Genomic DNA, 25,465 nt, shown 5'->3' on the forward strand with positions numbered 1-25,465 from the left:
CACTTGTAAACACAGAGGTAAATCCGTGACCCTTCAGACATTGGTGTCAATTGTCACCTATGTTGATCAGCGGATCAAGAGCCTTGATCAGATTGATATACTGCAGGACATATATGTAGCAAAAGTATATTTGTCCTCACCGGTCCATGCTGCTTTACTGCCTCGGAATGAGGTACCTTGCTACATTTTTAGGCACAATTCTACCATGGATCCTGTTTATGTGCAGAGACCAGAGATAACGTACGCCACGATATGTCGTCGTTCCCTCGATATGCCGGGTTTCCTGAACTCATGCCATACCTGGAACAGAGTGATGAGGCAGCAGAGCATAACAGAGTGAGTGGAGGCAACCATCTCGATCGACGTGGTATATATCCAAGGAGCAAGCGATGGACATGTTGTGAACTTGCTGACCGACCTGAGGGTGCAAGCATAATGCCAGCTGAGGGACGCGATCGACCACCGCACGAGTCGACCACCAACCGAGTAACTGGCCAATGACGTGGATCAAATCGACGGTCGACGCATGCATGCATGCAGTGCATGGCGTGATCAGCCGACGGAGTTTTAATTCGCCATCTGCAAATTCGGCGCGCCAAATGAGCCGGTCTCTCCTTGTCTCGCTTCACTGCGCCGATCGACGGCCGACCACCACCACCAATGGAGCATTCAACCAGATCATCCATCGAGCTGTGCCGTGCCGACCAATGCGGAGCGGAGGCCTATATAAGTCATGCGTCGCCAGTTGCATCCATCCATCGAGCTGCTACTTCACGCCAGCAGGCAGCTCAGTTCATAGAGGAGACTCAAACATGGCAGCTCCGAGAGCATTCTTCCTCGGCGTCTGCGCCGTGCTGCTGGCGGCCACCGTCGCCAACGCCGAGGCGGCGTCCGTGGTGGTCGGCCTGGCCAAGTGCGCCGGCTGCACCAGGAAGGACATGAAGGCCGAGGAAGCCTTCAAGCGTCTCCGGGTGGCGATCAAGTGCAGGAACGTCCACGGCGAGTACGAGAGCAAGGCGGTGGGCGGCCTCGACCGCACCGGCGCCTTCAGCGTGCCCCTGGCCACCGACCTCCACGGCGCCGACTGCGTCGCGCAGCTCCACAGCGCCGCCTCCAACGCGCCGTGCCCCGGCCAGGAGCCGTCCAAGATCGTGCCGCTGTCCGAGGGCACCACCACCTTCGGCGTCGTCGCCGGCGCCAAGACCACCGCCACGCCGTCGGTGGCGTCCCCGGAGTGCGCGTCGGCCTTCTGCCCCTCGACCACGCACAACATCGGGAAGAAGCCCCGCGGCGGCGGCCACCACAAGAAGAAGCACAACCCGCACAAGCCGGAGACCAAGGCCCTGCCGTAAACAGAACTCCATCCGACTCCATTGAAATCCCCATGATTTCGTTCTGTCACCGTGTGCTATTTACGATTTCAGTGTCTGCAGAACTCAGCAGAGTTCAGAATAACACGATTATAAGAAGGACAGACGGATCTGCGTGTGTCACGGTGTATCCTTCTTACCAGTGTTTGTAATATCAGTGTGATTTTTCTACGGGAAACAAGAAGTTATCGTAATAAATCAAGTAATATATCCGGTTTTGATGGTTCAGGGTTGAAACTTAGCCGGTTTAGAGTTTAGGGTTGAATCTTATAGATAAACCAAAGAGATCAGAGCTATAATATGGTACTTACAGGGCTTCCAAACGCGGCCAGCAAGTCATGAACATGACAAACAAACGATTAAGATTACAACGGGGGAACACAAAGTCATTACTACAAGTCATGAACATGACAAACAAACGACATCATACCTGGAGCAACATTATCCAAAAAGCACCCCCAGTAATGAACTCCATATAAGATGAGAAGATAGCATAGTGCACAATGAACAAGAACCACGTAGTGAGCAACCAGCAGGGTCGCACATTCAAATTTAAGGAGAGATTAGGTGTCTGCTGCTGAATGCATCCTGAACTCTGACGGATCAAGGTATGACATATCAGTTCAAGAAACCCCAACATATGAGTTTAGGCCTACCAAGTGCATCACTGTAGCTACAGAGAATTTCTGCATGGCGTATGATATCGAGGGAGCTTCGCAAAAGTTTCTTCATGCCATTCTGTAATGGACTGCAGACTGCACATTACATATCTTAGAGATTACCACAATCTCCACAGAGTTCCGTATCAAATCAAGGAGAGAAAAGATTAATTTCCAGTTTGAGTTCACAAGATTCAGTAAATAACATACTAGAATGAAACATATCAGTTGTTTTCGGTGCTTTCAGTGAATATGGCAAGCAAAACGGATTGCATGAGGATGAGGTTCCCACGTGAAAGCGTACCAGCCCAGGAAACTGTCACAAGATCAGCTTTTTATACTTTCCAAGAAACTAATAACAGAAATTCAGCATGTAAATTCTGGACATGATATGATCTATGGTGGAATTGCGCCTAAAAGGCAGCGAAGCACCACCTTCCGAGGCAGTAAAACAGCACACAGCTACAGATGCTAACCTCGGTTATGACAAATATACCTATGCTGCCATGTGTTCTGCAGTAAGGCTCTAGCTAGATCCACTGACCAACACAGTTGACATTTTTTTTGACCGGAACGGCAGGTGCTCTGCCTTTTCATTTAAGGAGGGGGGGAAACTTTACGGTAGTAGTGAAGCTACTAGTAAAAGCCAAAAAAAGAATAAAAGACCCAGTACAAGCAAGGCCTGCCTCGCTGTACAGTTCAAAAAAACCTATTGCTCCCATGCCTCATCAAAGAGGCTGATCTCATCGTTAATCTTCGAACACACAGAGGGTTCATTTGCTGATTTTTGAAAACTCTTCGATTTCGCTCATTCCAGAGGTTCCATGCATGCCACGTAAGCTGAGAAGATGCAATCATCAGTGCCCTCTCCTTTTTTCCTGAGAGGCAGGATCGTCTCCCACTAGGTCCCAACAGAGGTTGAGCGCAGCGCTGCCTGGCTTGCCAGTGGTCTCGTATTTTGGTATGCAGTCTAGACCTGCTTGGCGAAGGGGCAACCCAAGATCGGGTGGTGAGCAGACTCGAGCACCTGCCAAAAGTGGAGCAAGTATCCTGATGATTCCAGCCTCTCACAAGCAGTCGATCCGCAGTCCAAAGTCTGTTCTGCAGCAGCGTCCAGACAAAGAATCTAATACTTGAAGATGGCAAAACTTGCTCCAAACTTGAGGCAAACCCTCGTGCACCTTAACCACTCCGAGCTTTAGATAGCAAAGATGAGTAGGATTTACCAAACTGCACATGAGGGAATTAAAATCAGCAGATGTTGCAGATGTCTGTAGGAGATGAAGATTATGTGCCTTTCGGAGCACATCTTGGCGCTTGCTGCCGTGGCGCACCTCCCTCCTTTTCTGACGAGAATAGAATCTCATTAAATTCACCAATGACCACCCACAGGAGATTAGATTGAGCATGCAAGTAACGTATTAGCTGGTACGTATGATCCTTGTTATCCCAACTCGGCTCCCCATACAATCCCTAAAGCCTTCATTCTCTTCCATTTGATTCCTCCACCATCACATTGATGACACGAAAAGTGGTAGTCCGGGAGTAGATTCTCACCTCCTTCTTCCAGACTAAAAGCAAACCACCTTTCCTTCCATCAAGGCTTGGCGCAATGATTTTGTAATCCATCCTCGTTTTCCTTCTCAAGTTCTCTGCCCTATCCTCATCCAAATGCGTTTCAGACAGAAAAAACGCATCTGGATTATGTCACCTCTGGATGTCCAGAAGCAAAAGAATTTTCGGGGTTCCCAAGAGACCCCGACAGTTCCAACTTATTATTTTATTTGCTCCCAGCGATCCTCCCCGGAGGAGGACGTCGATCGATCGTTTGGTGCATCCAAGGAGGACGCCGATGGAACAACATGGTAGTGTATTACTGGAATCATCTCATCTGAATTTAACGGAGCATCTTTGAATGGTCCTTCCACACGCGCACACACGATCGAACCTTCCGCACTTCGGGTGGGCAGGTGTTTCAGCAACACCCCCATAATCACCCCCATTGCTAGCAGCAAATGACATCGGCAACGTCACACTATCAGGCAGCTTTGTGGGGAATCTTTATAATAAATCTGATCTTTTTGCAAAAAATAAACCCAGCTCGTGTAAGAAGAACCGAAACGAACAACTTATATAATTTTTTTTGAAGAACAACTTATGTAGCTTTAGTGGTGTGCACGGGACACACGGGAAAACCACGATTTGATTAAGTTCGACAACCCCCAGCCCCATCAGGTGCACATTCCGTCCCCAGGCCAATGATTTTCCTCACATTCCTGAGCCACGCCCTATAACTTCGGACTCGACGCCTCCGTGCGCCCACCCCATTAATCTCGCCTGCCACCTACGGTTTGGTCCCGCCATACATCACTGTTCTTACGACCTCCTCATGTATACGCGATTTTCCAACTGCTAAAACCTGTCCCACGTCAGCATTTTTCCAAATCCCCACACCGGATCAAACGCACACGATACCGGCCACATGCCCGCGCATCGAATCGCCGTCCTCCATATTATACTTGTTGTCCTGTTTGTATATAACATATTTGTAGAGCGGAGATGCGGCGGTGGCGGATACCACGGACCACTGACTCTGATCTGCCACCGTCCGGTGCACCACTGAAATCTCATCACGGGGTTCATGATCAGTGAGTGATCGAGGTCGTTGCTTTGGTCTACTGCCATTCGCTGCCGCGTTTTAGTATCTGCACTGCAGATTTGTGAGTTCAGAATAACAGTTGTGAGGAACACTTGCATGGATTAGTGTGCTTGGATTGCTTTTTTAAGATTGTAATTTATGTCAATGAAATTACTGCAGATGTTGGCTTCTTCTAGCTTGATCTCGTTCTGCTGTGTGCTGCCTGCTTTTACTTCATGTTCTGTCTAATGATTTAGGCTTGCTTTATGTTTTTCTTTTTCATTTTTTAATTAGAATTGTGTGATGGTTTCTTTAATGGAAAAATGTTTTGCCATTGTGCAGTTGTCTAAAACAATCATTACTTTCAGTTCATATTCAGATCTGTGGATTGAAACTCAAGTGCGATGCAGGCAAGTGTGCAAATGGATCTGTCATGGACAACTCATGGCATTCATGTCAAAAACAAAATTGCAGCTACCAGGGATCATACATTCATATATACTGCCCGTTCTACTTGGACTTCTTTCAGCCTAAGCAGGAGGGGAACTGGGCCATGGTCCAGTCCAGCTCAAGTACATAAGGGTGCATATTTGGCTTGAATTGTTGAAGACCACCAAACGATCAATACCACTTGGGCATGAGGGTGATGCTAAAAAAACCTAGGGCATGAGAGAACCTTCTAAGTCAGGTACATGTATTTATAGGGGTAAAGTTTTTCTTTGGCAAAAAGGATCCATATCTATTATAAAGGTTCACCAAAAGTAGAATTACAAAGCACCAGATATATGATAAAAATTACATCGAGGACCCTTAACAACCGAACGACCACTACGGCCACCAGAACGAGCCGCCGGATTGTCGGTGTCACCGCTCCCATATCGGCGCCGGCCTGACCTTGCCGGTGACAGCTGAAAAGTCTTTGTGCACATGTCCTTAATTAAGGACTAACGTGTGACGCCCGGATAATTAAGCTACAGTAAATTTCTACTAATGATGCCACGTCACCTCGATTACTGTTGCTAATCTCACGTAAGTTCGAAACTGATTCAAATTCAAATTCAAAATCAAGCAAACAATAAAAGTTTTCAAATATTAAAACTAAAATGTTCGGGGTGAGCCAAATAATCCATACTAAATATTGGTGTAGAAACCACACTCCTCTAAAATATTTAAATGCACCATAGTAACTAAAACAGCGGCAAAACTGTTATTTAATAAATACTTTTAAATAATAAATAATTACAAAACTATTTTATTTAGGTGCCAAAGTTAATGTGGCAGTAGTATATTTATAAATACAAATTTAGGTGCTAGTGTTAATTTTTATAAAACTGAAATAAAAAGGAACAAAAATAAAACAGAAAAAAAAGGAAAAGACTAAACAAAGAAATAAAGTCAAACAAGAAAAAAAAACAAAACAAAAGAAAAACCCCCCACTGCCCTTGGGCCTCGGCCAACTGGCCAGCCCAGCTGCCACTGTACCCCCTCGGGCCAACCAAGCCACGGCCCAGCCTGCCGCCCCCCACGCGCTAACCCTAACCCCCCCACGTACCCACTCCCCCTCTCGGTCCACTCCTCTCCTCCCCGATTCACGCCTCTCCCTCGCCACTCCTCCTCCCACGATCCCGATCTGGATTGGGACCGCGCCTCCCCGACGACGACGCCCGGCGGCCCCCCGTCGCCCCCGTCCTTGGTCGCCCCCGACGCCCGTCCGCACCACCCCATCCCCTCTGCCCCCGATCTGGAACTCGGGCTCGGCCCTGACGCCACCGCCGCGCGGAGCTCGCCGTTGTCCGCCCCGTCCTCTCCCTCGCTGGCCTGCTTCCTCCCCCCCACCGGACTGCCTCCTCTTCGCCGCCACGTCCTTGACCTCCTCCCCACGCCCCACTGCCCGTGCCCTACTCCTCGTCTGTGAGCTCCCCCTCCCTCCTCTCTCTCTGCCGTGGCCGCGCCCTCTCCTCCGCGCTCGTCTCCGCCACCAAACGTCGCCCGCGGACAGCCGCACCCGGCCAACCCCGCGGCGCTCGTGCCCTCACCGCCCCGCCGCTTGCCGCACGCGCACGCGCCCCGCGCCTGCCGTGCCCTCCTTCCCCTCGCTGTGCTCTGCCCCTGGCCTCCTCCTCCTCCTACCCCTGCTGCGTGGCTGTTGCTGTTGCCTCGGGCCGCCGTCGTTCGTCACCGGGTGCGCGCCCGCTGCCGCTGCCCCTGTCCGCCTCCCCCCGCTCGCCGCTGCTGCCCTTGCGGGCTCGGTCGCGCGCCCGCGCCGCCCCGCCTCTACGCTCCCGGTGCGCCCCCCCCCCCCCCCAGCGCCCCAGCACCCACTCGCCCGTGCGCCCGTGCCCACTGTGGCCAGGGCCACTAACCACTGGGCCAGTGCCCCTGGCCCTATGACATGTGGGGCCCCACCCCCCCGAACGTGTAAAAAAAGAAAAAAAGAAAAAGGAATTAGAAAAATAATATAAATAAAACTAATAATAAAAATAAATTTAATTAATTAATTAACTAAATTAATTAAGTTAATTAATCCTACTTAATTAATCTAATTGACCTGTTAGTTTAATTAAACAGTATTTTGTTTAACCTAAACCCTAATCAACCTAACAGAGTATGACAGGTGGGTCCCACTGGGCCCACACGTCAGTTTGACCAGTTAACACCTCTGTTGACTGCTGACGTCGTGCTGCCGTCATGATGATGTCAGCAAACACTATTCTGGATAATGTTGGATTAAATTAATTAGATAAATTCTAAAAATGATTTAAAGCATTAGAAAATCATATAAAATAAACCGTAGCTCAGATGAAAATGTTTTCTACATGAAAGTTGCTCAGAACGACGAGACGAATCCGGATACGCAGCCCGTTCGTCCGCCACACATCCCTAGCATGGCAAACACGCAACTTTCCCCCTCCGGTTCATGTGTCCGAAAACGCGAAACACCGGAAATACTTTCCCGGATGTTTCCCCCCTTCGCCGGTATCACTTACTACCGCGTTAGGGCATACCTAGCACCGCATATTGCCTCGTTATGTTTTGTGATGCTTTGTTTGCTCCGTATTTACTGTTTCTTCCCCCCTCTTCTTCTCCAGTAGACCCCGAGACCGGCGCTGATGCCACCGAGTACGACTACGTCACCGACGAACCTTCTCCCTGTACAACAGAGCTTCCAAGCAAGCCCCCCCCCTTGATCACCAGATATCGCCTATTCTTTTCTATACTGCTTGCATTAGAGTAGTGTAGCATGTTACTGTTTTCCGTTAATCCTATCCTGATGCATAGCCTGTCCTTGCTTCTACTGTTTTTACCTTTACCTGCAATCCTACATGCTTAGTATAGGATGCTAGTGTTCCATCAGTGGCCCTACACTCTTGTCCGTCTGCCATGCTATACTACTGGGCCGTGATCACTTCGGGAGGTGATCACGGGTATATACTATATACTTTATATACATGACACATGTGGTGACTAAAGTCGGGTCGGCTCGTTGAGTACCCGCAAGTGATTCTGATGAGGGGGCTGAAAGGACAGGTGGCTCCATCCCGGTAGAGGTGGGCCTGGGTTCCTGACGGCCCCCGACTGATACTTTGTGGCGGAGCGATAGGGCAGGTTGAGACCACCTAGGAGAGAGGTGGGCCTGGCCCTGGTCGGCGTTCGCGGATACTTAACACGCTTAACGAGATCTTGGTATTTGATCTGAGTCTGGCCATTTGGTCTATACGCACTAACCAACTACGCGGGAACAGTTATGGGCACTCGACGTCGTGGTATCAGCCGAAGCTCTTCCTGACGTCAGCGACGGAGCGGCGCGCGCCGGATTGGATTGGAACGCCTGCTAGGCTAGGTCTGCTTCCGGCCGCGTACGCAACGTGCAGGTGTGCAATGGGCGATGGGCCCAGACCCCTGCGCGCATAGGATTTAGACCGGCGTGTTGACCTCTCTGTTGAGCCTAGGTGGGGCTGCGACGTGTTGATCTTTCGCGGCCGGGCATGACTCAGAAAAGTGTGTCCGGCCAAATGGGATCGAGCGTGTTGGGTTATGTGGTGCACCCCTGCAGGGAAGTTTATCTATTCGAATAGCCGTGTCCCTCGGTAAAAGGACGACCCGGAGTTGTACCTTGACCTTATGACAACTAGAACCGGATACTTAATAAAACACAACCTTCCAAGTGCCAGATATAACCCGGTGATCGCTCTCTAACAGGGCGACGAGGAGGGGATCGCCGGGTAGGATTATGCTATGCGATGCTACTTGGAGGACTTCAATCTACTCTCTTCTACATGCTGCAAGATGGAGATGGCCAGAAGCGTAGTCTTCGACAGGATTAGCTATCCCCCTCTTATTCTGGCATTCTGCAGTTCAGCCCACTGATTTGCCCCTTTACACATATACCCATGCATATGTAGTGTAGTTCCTTGCTTACGAGTACTTTGGATGAGTACTCACGGTTGCTTTTCTCCCTCTTTTCCCCTTTCTATACCTGTTTGTCGCAACCAGATGCTGGAGTCCAGGAGCTAGAGATCCCGAGGATGATTCTACGTGGAGTTCGGCTTCGAGGAGTAGTTAGGAGGTCCCAGGCAGGAGGCCTTGCCTTTTCGATCGTTGCTACTTTTGTGCTAGCCTTCTTAAGGCAAACTTGTTTAACTTATGTCTGTACTCAGATATTGTTGCTTCCGTTGACTCGTCTATGATCGAGCACTTGTATTCGAGCCCTCGAGGCCCCTGGCTTGTATTATGATGCTTGTATAACTTATTTATGTTTTAGAGTTGTGTTGTGATATCTTCCCATGAGTCCCTGATCTTGATCGTACACATTTGCGTGCATGATTAGTGTACGGTCAAATCGGGGGCGTCACAAGTTGGTATCAGAGACAACTGCCTGTAGGGATCCCCCTTTCCAACTCCTTGGCCGAAGTCGAGTCTAGTCATTGTAAAACTTTTACTAACATGGCTGTGTGGCTTACGGGCCCACGTCGCCATTGGGTGGTATTAGGATCTTTTACTCCTTGTCTATACTCCGGGGCTCTGATCTCTCTTCTATTTGGGTTATGTGAATTTTGCTAAATCTAACATTAGGATCTCGTTATCACTTTCACCCGGAGAGCCCCTTATTACTGATGATCGTCTGCTGCCCGTGAAGACCCTGAAGATACTCTCCGCTGATAACCCGAGAACTTGTGTTCATCGCTTTTGCAATTCCCTTTCATCGATAAACTCCTATGGATAACCACGTATACTCGCCATTCATACAATGTTTCCCAGTTGATCTTGTTATTACAAGATACCCCAAAATTCTCTCTGTTGTTCCGAGAATCCTTTGAGCTTACTGCCTTGGTGTTCTTTGTCACCTGAATACCCCTACGGATAATTCTCGCACTTACCGAGTATCCGCTCATCCCCAGTTGAATCAAGTATTTCACAAAAGTGTTCAAAATACCATTCGATCTTCCGAAAATCCTCAGGAGCCTTTTTCTCTTGAAATTCTTGCTTACTTGCATTATGATTAATCTTAAGTCTCGTAATCTTATTGGCATCTCTTGTCATTATCATTTTGGGTCCGTTGATTCAATCTGTTGCGAATGCTCGCAATCCTCAATCAGAGCCTAGCATTCATCCTTCCGGCTCAGACGTCATTTGAAACGTGAGCTGGTTCTCGCCAATCAAATTGTCGTCGATTTTGCCCCTATGTCTATTGAACTTATCCATCCTTGATCATAGCGTCTGTTTCTGATCCTTCGCTTTGTAAATCATAATTCCTTTGCGATTGAGCTCTAAGTTACTTAGTTGTTTCTATAATCCAAAGTCTTTGCATTGATTCTTCCTCTGGTTGTGTGCCGATACTCACATCAGATCCTTTATGGCCCATCAGAACCTTGTTGGATTTTATCCGACAACGTCCTTCATATTCAATCACTTTGGAAGTTCTTTGCCTGATACACAATGCCTTTAGTAAATTGTATCCTCTCGTTTTGTCACCCATGCTCTACTATCGAGCTTGAGTTATTTACCCCTGAAGTTTGTGATATATGTTTCCACGAAGCCCCAATGGCTTGAACCTATGCCTTCCTTAATATGTGTGAACTCGAAAGTTTTCACGAGTCATACTCTTCTGGTATTTTGCCATATAAAATTTCAACACTACAACTTCATCGAACGCGAGAAGTAAATGAAAGGATATGCATTGGAGAAGTGGGAGTCGACCTTGAACTTTGTGTTCATGCCCATGGACACGATGTATAACTTATCATGGAAGCTGCTTGTAAAAATAATTACCCCTTGTTATAAGTTCCTCTTGTATCCGTGGTTCGATCATTTATGATCGTGGTTTCTGACCATGTTCTCCTTTAAATACCATTTCTCGTGCAAGTTTAAGCACTTGTCCTCTGCAGAGCAATACCCCCGTCCAACCTCTACTTTGGTCTGTCGTCGAGTATTACCCCCGTGGTATCTCGAGAATGCCAAGGAACTACTTAACTTCTTATGAGTTCTTCATCAACTAATATTCTTGCCGATTCCATTTTTCAACGGGTTCTGAGTTGATAGAACCCCTCAAGGACACCGATAAGTGAATCAATTCCGCACTCCGATTCAATAACTCTAAGTAATTTTTGTTGCTTACGAGTTTAATAATCCTTCAAGTCATTCCTAGCCTACTCGGCTATGTCATTATCGTGCCGATTTTAACTGTGCTACCTGGACCTTCCCAGCGCACAAATTTTGACAGTGAGCTAATCTTGCGTCGATCTTCCTCGTCATATCACTTCTCCTTGAACAGCAAACTTGATTTCGAGTTTGTGTCCTACTCGTGGTTCCAATAACCTTTCGCTTTCATCATTCCTCTGACTTGATGTCATCACCGATAGATTACATCTTCATGAAATCTCTCGACAAATGTGTCGTGATCAGCACCAACATTTTTAGCTCTTCCAGGATATCAGTCGAAATTCAGGATGAGAAATACCATCCTTGCCCCTCGATGATTTGTGTTATCATCGGCAACGTTATTGCCCCCCCCCTCCAATTCAGACTTGATCATGTTATGGAGCTCTTTCCTATCTAGCTTATGTTATGTTCTACATTGAAGTATTACTGTCTTTCATGTCAAGGATGTTGTGAGGATTGCCCCACCTCTTAAGAATTCCTGATATAGTAATACTTCTCGCCATCTCCATTCATTTCCAGGTTCATGTGTTGATTCTAACCGGGATACCAACAGGTGAACTGTGTTGTTCGGATTCTAAAACTTCTAGCAACCCTATTGCTTTGAAGTCAATGGTCGGCCGTTCATTCTTAGACTATTGATTTTTGAATCACCATTCCGACGTTGGTCGTGCAACCCATCCCATATTTTGGGTGCACCTTTCAACCAATGTATAACTGTGTATGTTTTACCTCGAGCATACATCATTATATCATTTGATCTGGCTAATGTTATCTCCTTGTTCACATAGTTGTGGAAATCCATCTTTTGGAAATCTCAATGGAATGTCGCTGAGTCCATCAGCCACCTCCTCATCCTCTCCTTGGTTAATGATGAACTCTTGTTTCGGAACTCGCTTCCATAGTTCAAATCCCAAAAATCTTACAATGTCATCTCGACAATTTGTGTTGCACCTTTTCTTCTCAGACATCCTGAGTCTGAGGTATCCTGACACCAATTAGATTTGAATCTCGGTCAGATGTGATGGTTGGAACATATTCCAAGAGTTATAACATTTGCCTTTATATAACCCGGTAAGGTGATGTCATGCCTAGTACACCTGGCCGGAGGACCTATTGTTATAGTTTCCTTCTTAGCAAGGTTAGCGATTCTTCCATGAGGAAATCGTAAGACTTATTCTATAAGTTGTTCCTAATGGATCCTTTGTGCATCCAAATTCTGACCCTTACTTGATGGCCATGTCAATGCTATCTCGAAGCATGTCTATGGTACTCCGATTTTAAACAGGAACATTTGAAGCCCAAAGCTAATTGTTTCCTGCTCAATTATCCAAACACCGTTGTATGGGTAATGTCATGAAATTTCTCTCCCCTTACCTAAAGGGTTTTCTACATTATATCCTGTCATGGATATCATGCTCTGCTTGTCCTTGGGAAGGATATACCCTTGAAATATGTGTTTAAACACATTTTCCTTTCCATTGTTCTGTTTACTCTGATAATCATATTTTCCTTTCCATTGTTTTGTTTAACCTTTCTTGTAATCTGACTTAGCTGAGCAGAGATAATTCCCTCCTTAGTTGAGCACCTCGATGTACCACTCTCTCAATAGACCATGTTACTTTTGTTGACGACATTTCGGTAGCCACCGATGGATGAGAACTTTGCCTATTGGTCCGCCTCGTTTCAACGAGCAGGAAAATGGTTCTCTTTGTCCCTCGTCCTTGGTACCAACGTGTTGCCGACATAACTGACAGGGTACTCTCTGACATGCCTTGCTATCATGACCGTGCAAGATGTCACCGCTCCTATTTTTAACCCACATGGTGGGCCCATAACCCACAGAGGTGGGCCCATAACCCACGGTTCCACAGGATCGAAACCTGACTCTCCTGTACACCCCTGTTTCTAAAGTTATTCCTCACGCTTGGCTTCATATGAAAGATCACGACCCACCTTCCTAGTGATCTATTCTGGTATCAGGAGCAATACTTATTCCCATTGCTCTGAACCCCTTTCACCCTCTGTTTCAGGCAACGGACGGTTGCCTAACCGCTTGGAGCTTCTTGTTGCCCCTCCTTTCCTTGCTCTCGATAACTTTCTTGAATTTCAACTCGAGAGATGCCTCTATGCCACTTTCACTGAGATAGCCCCCATGTACCTAACATATGTTGAGCTCCGTCCTTCCCGAGTTTTTCCCCCTTAGATTTCCGTAAGTACGATGGAGATCCTGAAGGAAGGATGACGACTTCATCAGGATGACCTGAAGCAGACAAATGAAGACGTCAATGTAATGGATCGACCACTTCGAGAAGAGCAACCAAGACCGAGAAGAATCGTTAGAATTTCGTAACCTATCCTTCCCCCTTACTCCCCTCTTAAATCTCGGGACGAGATTTCTTGTAGTGGAGGAGAATTGTGACGCCCGGATAATTAAGCTACAGTAACTTTCTACTAATGATGCCACGTCACCTCGATTACTGTTGCTAATCTCACATTTGTTCGACATTGATTCAAATTCAAATTCAAAATCAAGCAAACAATAAAAGTTTTCCAATATTAAAACTAAAATGTTCGGGGTGAGCCAAATAATCCATACTAAATATCGGTGTAGAAACCACACTCCTCTAAAGTATTTAAATGCACCATAGTAATTAAAACAGCGGCAAAACTGTTATTTAATAAATACTTTTAAATAATAAATAATTACAAAACTATTTTATTTAGGTGCCAAAGTTAATGTGGCAGTAGTATATTTATAAATACAAATTTAGGTGCTAGTGTTAATTTTTATAAAACTGAAATAAAAAGGAACAAAAATAAAACAGAAAAAAAGGAAAAGACTAAACAAAGAAATAAAGTCAAACAAGAAAAAAAACAAAAGAAAAGAACCCCCCCCCACTGCCCTTGGGCCTCGACCAACTGGGCGGCCCAGCTGCCACTGTACGCCTTCGGGCCAACCAAGCCACGGCCCAGCCTGCCGCCTCCCACGCGCTAACCCTAACCCCCCCCCCCCACGTACCCACTCCCCCTCTCGGTCCACTCCTCTCCTCCTCGATTCACGCCTCTCCCTCGCCACTCCTCCTCCCACGATCCCGATCTGGATCGGGCCCGCGCCTCCCCGACGACGACGCCCGGCGCCCCCCCCCCCCCCCGTCGCCCCCGTCCTCGGCCGCCCCCGACGCCCGTCCGCACCGCCCCATCCCCTCCGCCCCCGATCTGGAACTCAGGCTCGGCCCTGACGCCACCGCCGCACGGAGCTCGCCGTCGTCCGCCCCTTCCTCTCCCTCGCCGGCCTGCTTCCTCCCCCCCACCGGACTGCCTCCTCTTCGCCGCCTCGTCCTCGACCTCCTCCCCACGCCCCACTGCCCATGCCCTACTCCTCCTCTGTGAGCTCCCCCTCCCTCCTCTCTCTCTGCCATGGCCGCGCCCTCTCCTCCGCGCTCGTCTCCGCCACCAAACGTCGCCCGCGGACAGCCGCACCCGGCCAACCCCGCGGCGCTCGCGCCCTCACTGCCCCGCCGCTTGCCGCACGCGCACGCGCCCCGCGCCTGCCGTGCCCTCCTTCCCCTCGCCGCGCTCCGCCCCTGGCCTCCTCCTCCTCCTCCTGCCGCTGCTGCGTGGCTGTTGCTGTTGCCTCGGGCCGCCGTCGTTCGTCACCGGGTGCGCGCCCGCTGCCGCTGCCCCTGTCCGCCTCCCCCCGCTCGCCGCTGCTGCCCTTGCGGGCTCGGTCGCGCGCCCGCGCCGCCCCGCCTCTGCGCTCCCGGTGCCCCCCCCCCCAGCGCCCCAGCACCCGCTCGCCCGTGCGCCCGTGGCCGCTGTGGCCAGGGCCACTGACCACTGGGCCAGTGCCCCCTGGCCCTATGACATGTGGGGCCCCACCCCCCGAACGTGTAAAAAAAAGAAAAAAAGAAAAAGGAATTAAAAAATAATATAAATAAAACTAATAATAAAAATAAATTTAATTAATTAATTAATTAATTAAGTTAATTAATCCTACTTAATTAATCTAATTGACCTGTTAGTTTAATTAAACAGTATTTTGTTTAACCTAAACCCTAATCAACCTAACAGAGTATGACAGGTGGGTCCCACTGGGCCCACACGTCAGTTTGACCAGTCAACACCTCTGTTGACTGCTGACGTCAGCAAACACTATTCTGGATAATGTTGGATTAAATTAATTAGATAAATTCTAAAAATGATTTAAAGCATTAGAAAATCATATAAAATAAACCGTAGCTCAGATGAAAATGTTTTCTACATGAAAGTTGCTCAGAACGACGAGACGAATCCGGATACGCAGCCCGTTCGTCTGCCACACATCCCTAGCATGGCAAACACGCAACTTTCCCCCTCCGGTTCATCTGTCCGAAAACGCGAAACACCGGGAATACTTTCCCGGATGTTTCCCCCCTTCGCCGGTATCACTTACTACCGCGTTAGGGCATACCTAGCACCGCATATTGCCTCGTTATGTTTTGTGATGCTTTGTTTGCTCCGTATTTACTGTTTCTCCCCCCCCTCTTCTTCTCCGGTAGACCCCGAGACCGGCGCTGATGCCACCGAGTACGACTACGTCACCGACGAACCTTCTCCCTGTACAACAGAGCTTCCAGGCAAGCCCCCCCCCCTTGATCACCAATCACCAGATATCGCCTATTCTTTTCTATACTGCTTGCATTAGAGGAGTGTAGCATGTTACTGTTTTCCGTTAATCCTATCCTGATGCATAGCCTGTCCTTCCTTCTACTGTTGTTACCTTTACCCGCAATCCTACATGCTTAGTATAGGATGCTAGTGTTCCATCAGTGGCCCTACACTCTTGTCCGTCTGCCATGCTATACTACTGGGCCGTGATCACTTCGGGAGGTGATCACGGGTATATACTATATACTTTATATACATGACACATGTGGTGACTAAAGTCGGGTCGGCTCGTTGAGTACCCGCAAGTGATTCTGATGAGGGGGCTGAAAGGACAGGTGGCTCCATCCTGGTAGAGGTGGGCCTGGGTTCCTGACGGCCCCCGACTGATACTTTATGGCGGAGCGACAGGGCAGGTTGAGACCACCTAGGAGAGAGGTGGGCCTGGCCCTGGTCGGCGTTCGCGGATACTTAACACGCTTAACGAGATCTTGGTATTTGATCTGAGTCTGGCCATTTGGTCTATACGCACTAACCAACTACGCGGGAACAGTTATGGGCACTCGACGTCGTGGTATCAGCCGAAGCTCTTCCTGACGTCAGCGACGGAGCGGCGCGCGCCGGATTGGATTGGAACGCTTGCTAGGCTAGGTCTGCTTCCGGCCGCGTACGCAACGTGCAGGTGTGCAATGGGCGATGGGCCCAGACCCCTGCGCGCATAGGATTTAGACCGGCGTGTTGACCTCTCTGTTGAGCCTAGGTGGGGCTGCGATGTGTTGATCTTCCGCGGCCGGGCATGACTCAGAAAAGTGTGTCCGACCAAATGGGATCGAGCGTGTTGGGTTATGTGGTGCACCCCTGCAGGGAAGTTTATCTATTCGAATAGCCGTGTCACTCGGTAAAAGGACGACCCGGAGTTGTACCTTGACCTTATGACAACTAGAACTGGATACTTAATAAAACACACCCTTCCAAGTGCCAGATATAACCCGGTGATCGCTCTCTAACAGGGCGACGAGGAGGGGATCGCCGGGTAGGATTATGCTATGCGATGCTACTTGGAGGACTTCAATCTACTCTCTTCTACATGCTGCAAGATGGAGATGGCCAGAAGCGTAGTCTTCGACAGGATTAGCTATCCCCCTCTTATTCTGGCATTCTGCAGTTCAGCCCACTGATTTGCCCCTTTACACATATACCCATGCATATGTAGTGTAGTTCCTTGCTTACGAGTACTTTGGATGAGTACTCACGGTTGCTTTTCTCCCTCTTTCCCCCTTTCTATACCTGGTTGTCGCAACCAGATGCTGGAGTCCAGGAGCTAGAGATCCCGAGGATGATTCTACGTGGAGTTCGGCTTCGAGGAGTAGTTAGGAGGTCCCAGGCAGGAGGCCTTGCCTTTTTCGATCGTTGCTACTTTTGTGCTAGCCTTCTTAAGGCAAACTTGTTTAACTTATGTCTGTACTCAGATATTGTTGCTTCCGTTGACTCGTCTATGATCGAGCACTTGTATTCGAGCCCTCGAGGCCCCTGGCTTGTATTATGATGCTTGTATAACTTATTTATGTTTTAGAGTTGTGTTGTGATATCTTCCCATGAGTCCCTGATCTTGATCGTACACATTTGCGTGCATGATTAGTGTACGGTCAAATCGGGGGCGTCACATAACGCCTGGGAGCTCCAGTTATCAAACTGACCGTGGTTAGAGGGAGGAATCGAGGAGATGCTAAAACACTTGGACCTCAATGATGAGCAACTTGATAATGTTGTTGTTGGGCGACTAAGGTGAAAAGATCAAGGAACATGCAAGATGGAAAGCTCAACACGAGCAAAATCGTTCACTTTGGGTGCTATGTTCGGTGATACTGAAGTACGTGTGGACTATAGTGCATGAACCAAACTATGGAGAGGCAGGTGAAAACTTCCACCACAAGAAGCCCATGTCACCCAAGTGGGAGCCCAAGCCACATCCCACCCGGAGTACCATTTTATCCCTCACATGCCCACCTACTACGGTGGCGAACACCCCTAGTCTGTGATTACCATCTACCACCCTCCCACCCAACATTGATATCCGCACGGTTTCATGTTGCTCTCGCATGCACGACTCATTTGGTTCCTTTATCATTCTTTGCCATGTTTTGCGCATATGCTTAACTCAACACCTCATAATAACAGAGTTATGTGTGTCTGTGGGGGGAGGGGGGATGGATCAGTGTGTGTCACTCAAGTGTACGAGTGATAGGTATGTCTTTATCGACATTTGTAATACAATGTGATTTTTTAACCAAAGTTATTTTAAATCAAGTAATACAATAGATTCCAAAGTAACTCATATTTTGTCCATATAACTTTCTTTTTTGTCCATATAACTTCCTTAGGAGTGAGTTTCCATGACAGCGATGTTTCTTCTACGATACTATGTTCACTTTAACATCTTAGGAAGGTTAAGATCCCCCCCCCCCCCCCCCCCACACACACACACACACACACATCAAAATTAAACTTACATGTGATTGACATGGCATAACTCCATTGTGTGGCAATGCATGATGGGTTGACGCTATTCACCGTTATTCTGCCATGAACGTACCTCAGGTCTTCAGGTGGTGATCAAGTGGAAGAACGTCTACGGTGACTATGAGAGCAAGGCAGTGAATGCCCTCGATGGCACTGGCGCCTCTAGCGTGCCCCTGGCCGCCGACCTCCATGGCGCCGACTGCATCGCTCAGCTCAACAGGCCACAACGCCACCTCCAACGCGTCGTGCCTCGCACAGGAGCCATCCAAGATCGTGCCAGTGTCCGAGGGCACCAACTTTGGCGTCGTCGCGTAGGCTAAGAAGAACGTGGTGGCATCGCCAGGGTGTTGGTCGGTGACCCTGTGCGGGCCGATCAAGAAGCACATCATCGAGCACTTCCACCACAAGAAGCCCGTGCAACCGAAGCCAGAGCCCTAGCCGCAGCCCCACCCGGACTACGGCCCGTGCCTAAGCCGCAGCCCCACCCGGACTACCACCCTGTCCCTCCCACGGCCACCTACAGCAGCGGCGGCAGTGGATACCACGATCACCACGGACTCCGATCTACCACCGTCCAGTGCAGCACTAAAATCTCATCACTGGGTTCATGATCAGTGAGGGACGTGGGCATTATTTTGGTCTTCTGCCATTCGCTGGCGCATTTTATTATCTGCACTGCAGAGGTGAGAGTACAGAATAACAGTTGTGAGGAACACATGGATCAGTGTGGCTCTATTAGTTTCTTAAGATTTGTAATTTTGGTGTGTGTTTTGTATACGAAGTTGTTGTGGATCAATTAATTTAATCAAGTCCATTCGAGTCAATGGAATTACCGAACGTGTTGTCTTCTTTTTGGCTTGATCTTGTTCTACCGTGTGTGCTCTGGATTGACCTTCTCAGGCTTGTTTCTGTGGTGTAGAAAGCCAGGTTTGTCTATTACTTGTGCTGATGGCTTTGGCTATAGGTTGGCGAGTTTAAAGACTGATGTTTGCTCTTTAGGCCTGGTTTGGCTATGGTCTGGTTGCCTGCGTGTAGTTCATGTTTTTCCCAATGTTTTAGGGTTGCTTTTACTTTCAGTGTTATTTTCTCTAGTTCATGTAATAAGCAGCAGGCATGTTGCATGCCAGCGCCACGAGGCAATATGCCAGAAGCGCTATTCGGCTACAGCATCACAGCCAAAGGGCGTCCATCGTGAAGGCAACAATTATATGAAGCACCACTTCCTGTAGGTCAGGTAGCATAATATTTCAAACAATGGAAGTAAATGCATACAAACTACTCCCTCCGTCCCATACTAGTGTAAAAAACGCTCTTATATTACGAGACGGAGGGAGTACATTATATCCCTAACAAATAAGAGCCAAAATAGACAGGTGTGGTAATGTGCGCCATCAATGATGTAGTACACTCTAGAACAGTTAGACAATTACTAAGTTTAACAACCATATTTTTTGAACCTATATTAGGATATTTGTTTAACTCATGAAGTAGAATCCATTATGAAGATATTTATATATGTTGTGCACACACACACACACACACACACACACACACACACACACACACCATAATTTACCTTTTTTACATTTGTTTATGATTTGTTAGAAGTTGAATCAATTCTACAATATGCCTCAAACTAAAATTTGAACAAAAAGGACACAATTGCATGATTAATTTTATCCCAGATTTTTAAATGATTGACATGTGATTTTATAACAATAAATTTTGATTATTTTACATACCTACTCATTTGTGTGAATAATATTGCTAGATACAATTGAAAGAAATAGTGTTGACCATTGTATGGCATATGTTATATTGATTCAAACTAGGGTTGAGATTCAGCGGCAATTAGATACCAAGAAGTACAAGTGTTTAATATAAAATGCGGGATTTGGTGGTCGCCACCTCTCGTTCGTGGTTGATTTGCGGTACAAAGTGGTATATTTTACACCGCCGTAGCTGGGCGTGGGAGGGACGGGGTGGTAGTCCGGGTGGGGCTGCGGCTTGGGCTCCGGCTTGGGCACGGGGCCGTAGTCAGGGTGGGGCTGGGGCTTGGGCTCCGGCTTCGGTGGCACGGGCTGCTTGTGGTGGAAGTGCTCGATGATGTGCTTCTTGGTCGTCCCGCACAAGGTCGCGGACGCGCACTCTAGCGATGCCATCGCATCGGTCTTGGCGCCAGCGACGACACCGAAGGTGGTTCTCTCAGACACCGGCACGATCTTGGGTGGCTCCTGGCCGGAGCAGGGCGCGTTGGAGGCGGCGCTGTGGAGTTGCGCGACGCGGTCGGCGCCGTGGAGGTCGGCGGCCAGGGGCACGCTGAAAGCGCCAGTGCCGTCGAGGGCACCCAGCGCCTTGCTCTCGTACTCGCCCTGGATGTTCTTGCACTTGATGGCCACCTGGAGACCTGAGGTACGTTCATGGTCATGGCAGCAGGACAAACATGAGCTGATCTCCATCTATAGGTGTGTGGTTGTGTGCATTGACATATATAATACGATTGAGCCGCATAGCTAGCGCTTACCTTTGAAGGCTTCGCCGGCCTTGATGTTGTTCCTGGTGCAGTCGGCGCACTTGGCCAGGCCGACCACGATGGATGCCGCCTCGGCGTTGGCGACGGCGATTGCCAGAAGGACGGCGAGGACAAGTGCTCTCGTTGGAGCCGCCACTAATCGAACCCGGCCCACTACTTGCCTGTGTGAAGTGAGTAGCTACTAGCTCGATGGATGGATGGATGAATGGAACAGGCGACGCATGGTTTATATAGGCATCCGCATTGAAGGAATATGACGCAACTCGTTAATGACCTGATCTGGCTGCAAGCCAAGAAAAAGCGAGGCAATGAGAGACAGACCAATTTGCGTGTGGCGCGCCAAAATTTCAGATGGCCAATTAAAACTAGCAGGCTGATTCCAGAGTCCACTGCATGCATCGATCAACGATTTAATCCACGTCGTCATTAGTTATTCAGTTGGTGATCGACTTTGCATTGGCTGGTGGTGGATCGCGTCATTCTCGTACGCATGTAGGTTCCACGCGGCATGCACATGGATATTCATGCATGCAGCGTACGTACATGCCCTTTTTATAGTCTGGCGTGCAAGAAAATAGGTATCAAGAGATGAAAGTGAAAGAAGAACTGTTGATCGACCGGTGGTTTGGGTCTTGCCTTTTAGGATTCGGATTCCTATTGAATTGACTTTGCCTTTGCCGAGGAGCAGAAACCGAGCCCTTTGATTTGATCCAGTGAGTGACGTTACGAGCAGAAGCCTCGACAAGTTGAATCCGGTACCGAAATAAGGATCACATTATTGAATATATTCTTCTTTCATGTGCTTTGCCTTTCCCGTTTTCCGTACCTTTTGTAGATTTATTGATTTTATTTTATTTTGTGTCAAAATTTGATCATAGATTTAACTGATAAAATGTTAATGCATGTTATAAAAAATTATATCGTTGGATTTGTATTCGAACATAGTTTCCAATGATATTAATTTTTTACAACACGCATTAACATTTTGTTAATTAAATATATGGTTAAAATTTGGCACAAAATACTCATGGGACCAATAAATCAGGACCGAGGTAGTAGAGCGTTCTTAAGTCAAAGCGTTCTCTTTGTTGATCCCTTTCTGCGGGTGTGGTGCGCCTCCCGCTCATTTAATTGGCAAGGACGTGGCTAGGTGTAAGTGTCGACTAAAAAAACGTTTAGGTCAGTTGATCTGTTTTGAGCCGTCGGATGCAAGATGAATGGCCAGACCATCTTCTCCAACCTCCTGCCGCCCTTCGGTTCATCTCTTACCTAAAACCACCCCATGCAGCACAGGCCCAACCTCCTTCCTCCATCGCTCGCGGCCGGCGGAGCTCCCGCATCAGCCTCACCGCACCATCACCCACCGTCGTGCTAGCGCCGCCCCCGGCCATCCCTCTAAACTGGCGACCATGAGATTTTTTTTGGCGAGCTTCCACCTGCACCCATCAACCTTCGTACTCGACTCCGCCGACTACACCTCATTCCTTTATGAGGCATTGACATGTAAATAAGCTGAATTGGCAAAGCAACAATAGTTGGAGCTAGCAGCGTCGATTGGTTGGTTAGAAGCTTAAATAGAAAGAAATCTTAAAGTGACATAATAACGTAAAAACGTCTCAAACTTTGAATATGACTTCGATTGCAGCCATACATATTTTGTTCTACGGTTCAGAAGATAGTTGTATTCCATTGACTTGAAATTGCTCTACGACTGCCGGCTCATCAAATTTGGGATTTCTATCGTGCCGCAATATTTTGGTAAGTAGTTTCCATATCAGCTAAATTAAGATCGGGGCTATTATAGTACTACGCACCAATGCAACCATGGCTAACCATGAACCCTGGCCATACACCATTCACGTGATTCCGATTAGGAAGAAGAAGAGGGTGTGGATGTTAGGATGTGGATGGCACTCTAGACGGATCATGAAGGATGCAGAGGAGAGGGGCGGTGGCAGCAACATCCCAGGCATCGGTGTGTGTTGACGATAGTGATGATGGGGTTTTGCACCACATACAGGACAAGCTGAGTGTGCACTTGATAAATGACGAACGACAAACGTCTAAAACTAAGTGATTAGATGTCCACTAAATTCTAGAAAACAAAGATGTTGATAGGAGAGGTGTGTATATCAATCTCCGCTTCACCGCTTCGCCGAGGTCAAGAACACCACCACCAGTTGGATTGCGTACGTAGAGAATACATCCATAAAATGAAAGGGTGTTTCATATAACCCAAAGTTTAAACCAAAGTTTAAAACCCCTTTAGATGAAGCACACACATGTTCCACAACCATGAATTGGTACACCTATTTACAATTGGGAGCATCAGGGTTTGGGGGATTTGGGGGGGGGGGGGGGGGGGGGGGCATTGACCCTTTATCCCCATTGAAGTTCCACTAATGTGTCCAAGTGACCAAAAAAAAAAGGTAGTACATAAGTAGGAGATATGTTGGTCCAAACCTATTAACATGCGAATATAATCCTCGATTTACTCCCGGCTAAGAAAAAAAAGAGAAGTCGCACTTGTCCCCCAATCAGACGTACTGAACACATAAATTTTTAGAACAAAATTCATGAGCAGAATGTTGTGCGATGCTATCGCACATCATCAAAATGGCTAGCCCATCGCGGATAACTACGAGCCTGCGATGGTTCAAAGATCGGTGACGCATGACCAAAACAGCTAAAATCAAAGCACTGCGGGATAACAAAAGCATATGAAAAAATGACTGTTGAGCATGCACTAAGACCGAGGAGAGCGTGGAGGTGGCGAAAATTGCTCTATACCTTGAACCGACGACCAATACTGATAAGCCCCCCACCCATCCCGACCACTGCTTGACTGATTGCGAGGCCGGCGAGAGATCTCCAACGACCTCCTATCCATACCACCCCTCTCCTACCTGCCGCCATTCTCGGGCAACACGAATCCCTCCTACCAACGCTACTCGCCGGCAGCTCTCTGCGCTCCATGGCATCTACCCAGCCCCTGCCGTTGATTCACCGATGAGGTGCCCTACTTCCTCCACAGCCCCCCCCCCCCTCCCCCCCCTTTTCAGTCGCCTCCTCACCTATGCAGTGCGACCAAAAAGTGAACAGGGTGTCGACCAAAACCTAGATAGGCAACCCGCAAACCCGAAAATGAAAAAGGGCTCAACAACAAAAATCCCCGGACTCACACACGCGGGACACTCGAATGAGATGACCGCTCAAGTGTTGAGATTCCTACTAAATGGGTGGCCACAAAAAATGACCTGAGGCGAAATAAAAACAGACACACGAAAATTAGGAAAAAAGTTCAATATTGCATCCGCATAAGTGGGAAGAAAAACCTCCTGGACGATATCTTATGGCGGCTGCGAGGCGTCATCCGGATGCACAGGGGAAAAGAACAGCCATCTTCCCTACCATCCGATTCATCACAATCTGCGTGATTCCAGCCGTCCAGTCAGTCAACGCGGAAAAATGCCCCGTTTCTTCCCTATCGTCACCAGCTCATGTCACGACGGCGACGGCAACGGCGACAACACTGGCTTGGAGCACGTCGACGACGTTGCCGCACTCGTGGCAGCACCTTCTTGAAGCATGACGGCACCGTCGCAGCACGTCGACCGTCGTCGCAGCACCGGCTCACAGCACGACGGCGCCGTCACAGCACCACCGGCTCACAGCATGTTGACCGTCGTCGCAGCACCATCTCGCAGCACGACGGCGCCGTCGCAGCAGCCTCTCACAGCATGTCGACCGTCGTCACATCACCAGCTCGCAGCAAGGCGGCGCCGTCGCGAACTTCGATGGTCGTCGCAACACTGGCTCGCAGCACGGCGCCACTGTCGCAACACGATGGCGACTGCACAGCACCGCCGGAGTAGCCAAGGCGTCGCGCCTGTAGCACCGGTGCGCTTCGGGCGGCCTTCCCAACAACGGTGGTGCTCGGTCGTCGCCGCACCGCCTCCTAACGACATCCCGCCCCTCGCAGCGCTTGAAGGAGCTCGCGGCACCGGGACCACCCTCGCAGCTCTCGCACATCGCTTGAAGGAGCTCGTGGAGGCCGTCCATGGCGGACGAGATTCCCACGGAACAGAAAAGGGGAGATGGGGAGAAGACGAGTTGACCAGGCGAAATGAGAAAATGAGTTGTTGGAAGAGCTCGTGGAAGGATAAGAAGAGAAAAGGGTGGAGCGGTGGGCACGTGAGTGGGCCTCATTGGACGCGTGTCGCATGCACGAGACGGCTGCGCGAGGGAGCATCTTATCGCCAAACCGCAGCTAAGATGTCTCCTGTCCAAGTATTTTTAGACAAAACACACTTTATTAATTGCTCAAACCAACGGTTTTACATGAATTACAGCGGGGTCATAAGGGTTTCCCAACCATACATGACCACCAACATCTAAACCAACAGCGTTTTTTGCGAGGGGGTGACCCTCAAAGTTAAAA

The 25,465-nt window shown here is 48.7% G+C and overlaps 2 protein-coding genes and 1 pseudogene across 2 annotated transcripts; 2 read left to right on the forward strand and 1 right to left on the reverse strand.

Annotated features, from left to right (window-relative positions):
* Positions 1–754: 754 nt before the first annotated feature.
* LOC141020567 (uncharacterized) lies at positions 755–1,568 on the forward strand. Its single transcript, XM_045232508.2, has one exon. The coding sequence runs from the start codon at positions 813–815 to the stop codon at positions 1,350–1,352; it is 540 nt and encodes a 179-aa protein (XP_045088443.1). The 5' UTR covers positions 755–812; the 3' UTR covers positions 1,353–1,568.
* A 13,176-nt stretch (positions 1,569–14,744) lies between these two features.
* On the forward strand, positions 14,745–19,102 carry LOC109745025 (uncharacterized; annotated as a pseudogene).
* A 1,166-nt stretch (positions 19,103–20,268) lies between these two features.
* Positions 20,269–25,086, reverse strand: LOC109745023 (uncharacterized). The gene is made up of 4 exons (XM_073506796.1): positions 24,787–25,086; positions 21,299–21,307; positions 21,016–21,202; positions 20,269–20,898 (listed from the first exon to the last, which is right to left on the reverse strand). Exons 1-4 carry the CDS (start codon positions 25,084–25,086, stop codon positions 20,333–20,335), a joined length of 1,062 nt encoding a protein of 353 aa, XP_073362897.1. The 3' UTR covers positions 20,269–20,332.
* Positions 25,087–25,465: the final 379 nt, after the last annotated feature.

The sequence above is a fragment of the Aegilops tauschii genome, chromosome 2 (genome assembly GCF_002575655.3).
Source record: "Aegilops tauschii subsp. strangulata cultivar AL8/78 chromosome 2, Aet v6.0, whole genome shotgun sequence".
Taxonomy (NCBI): Eukaryota; Viridiplantae; Streptophyta; class Magnoliopsida; order Poales; family Poaceae; genus Aegilops; species Aegilops tauschii.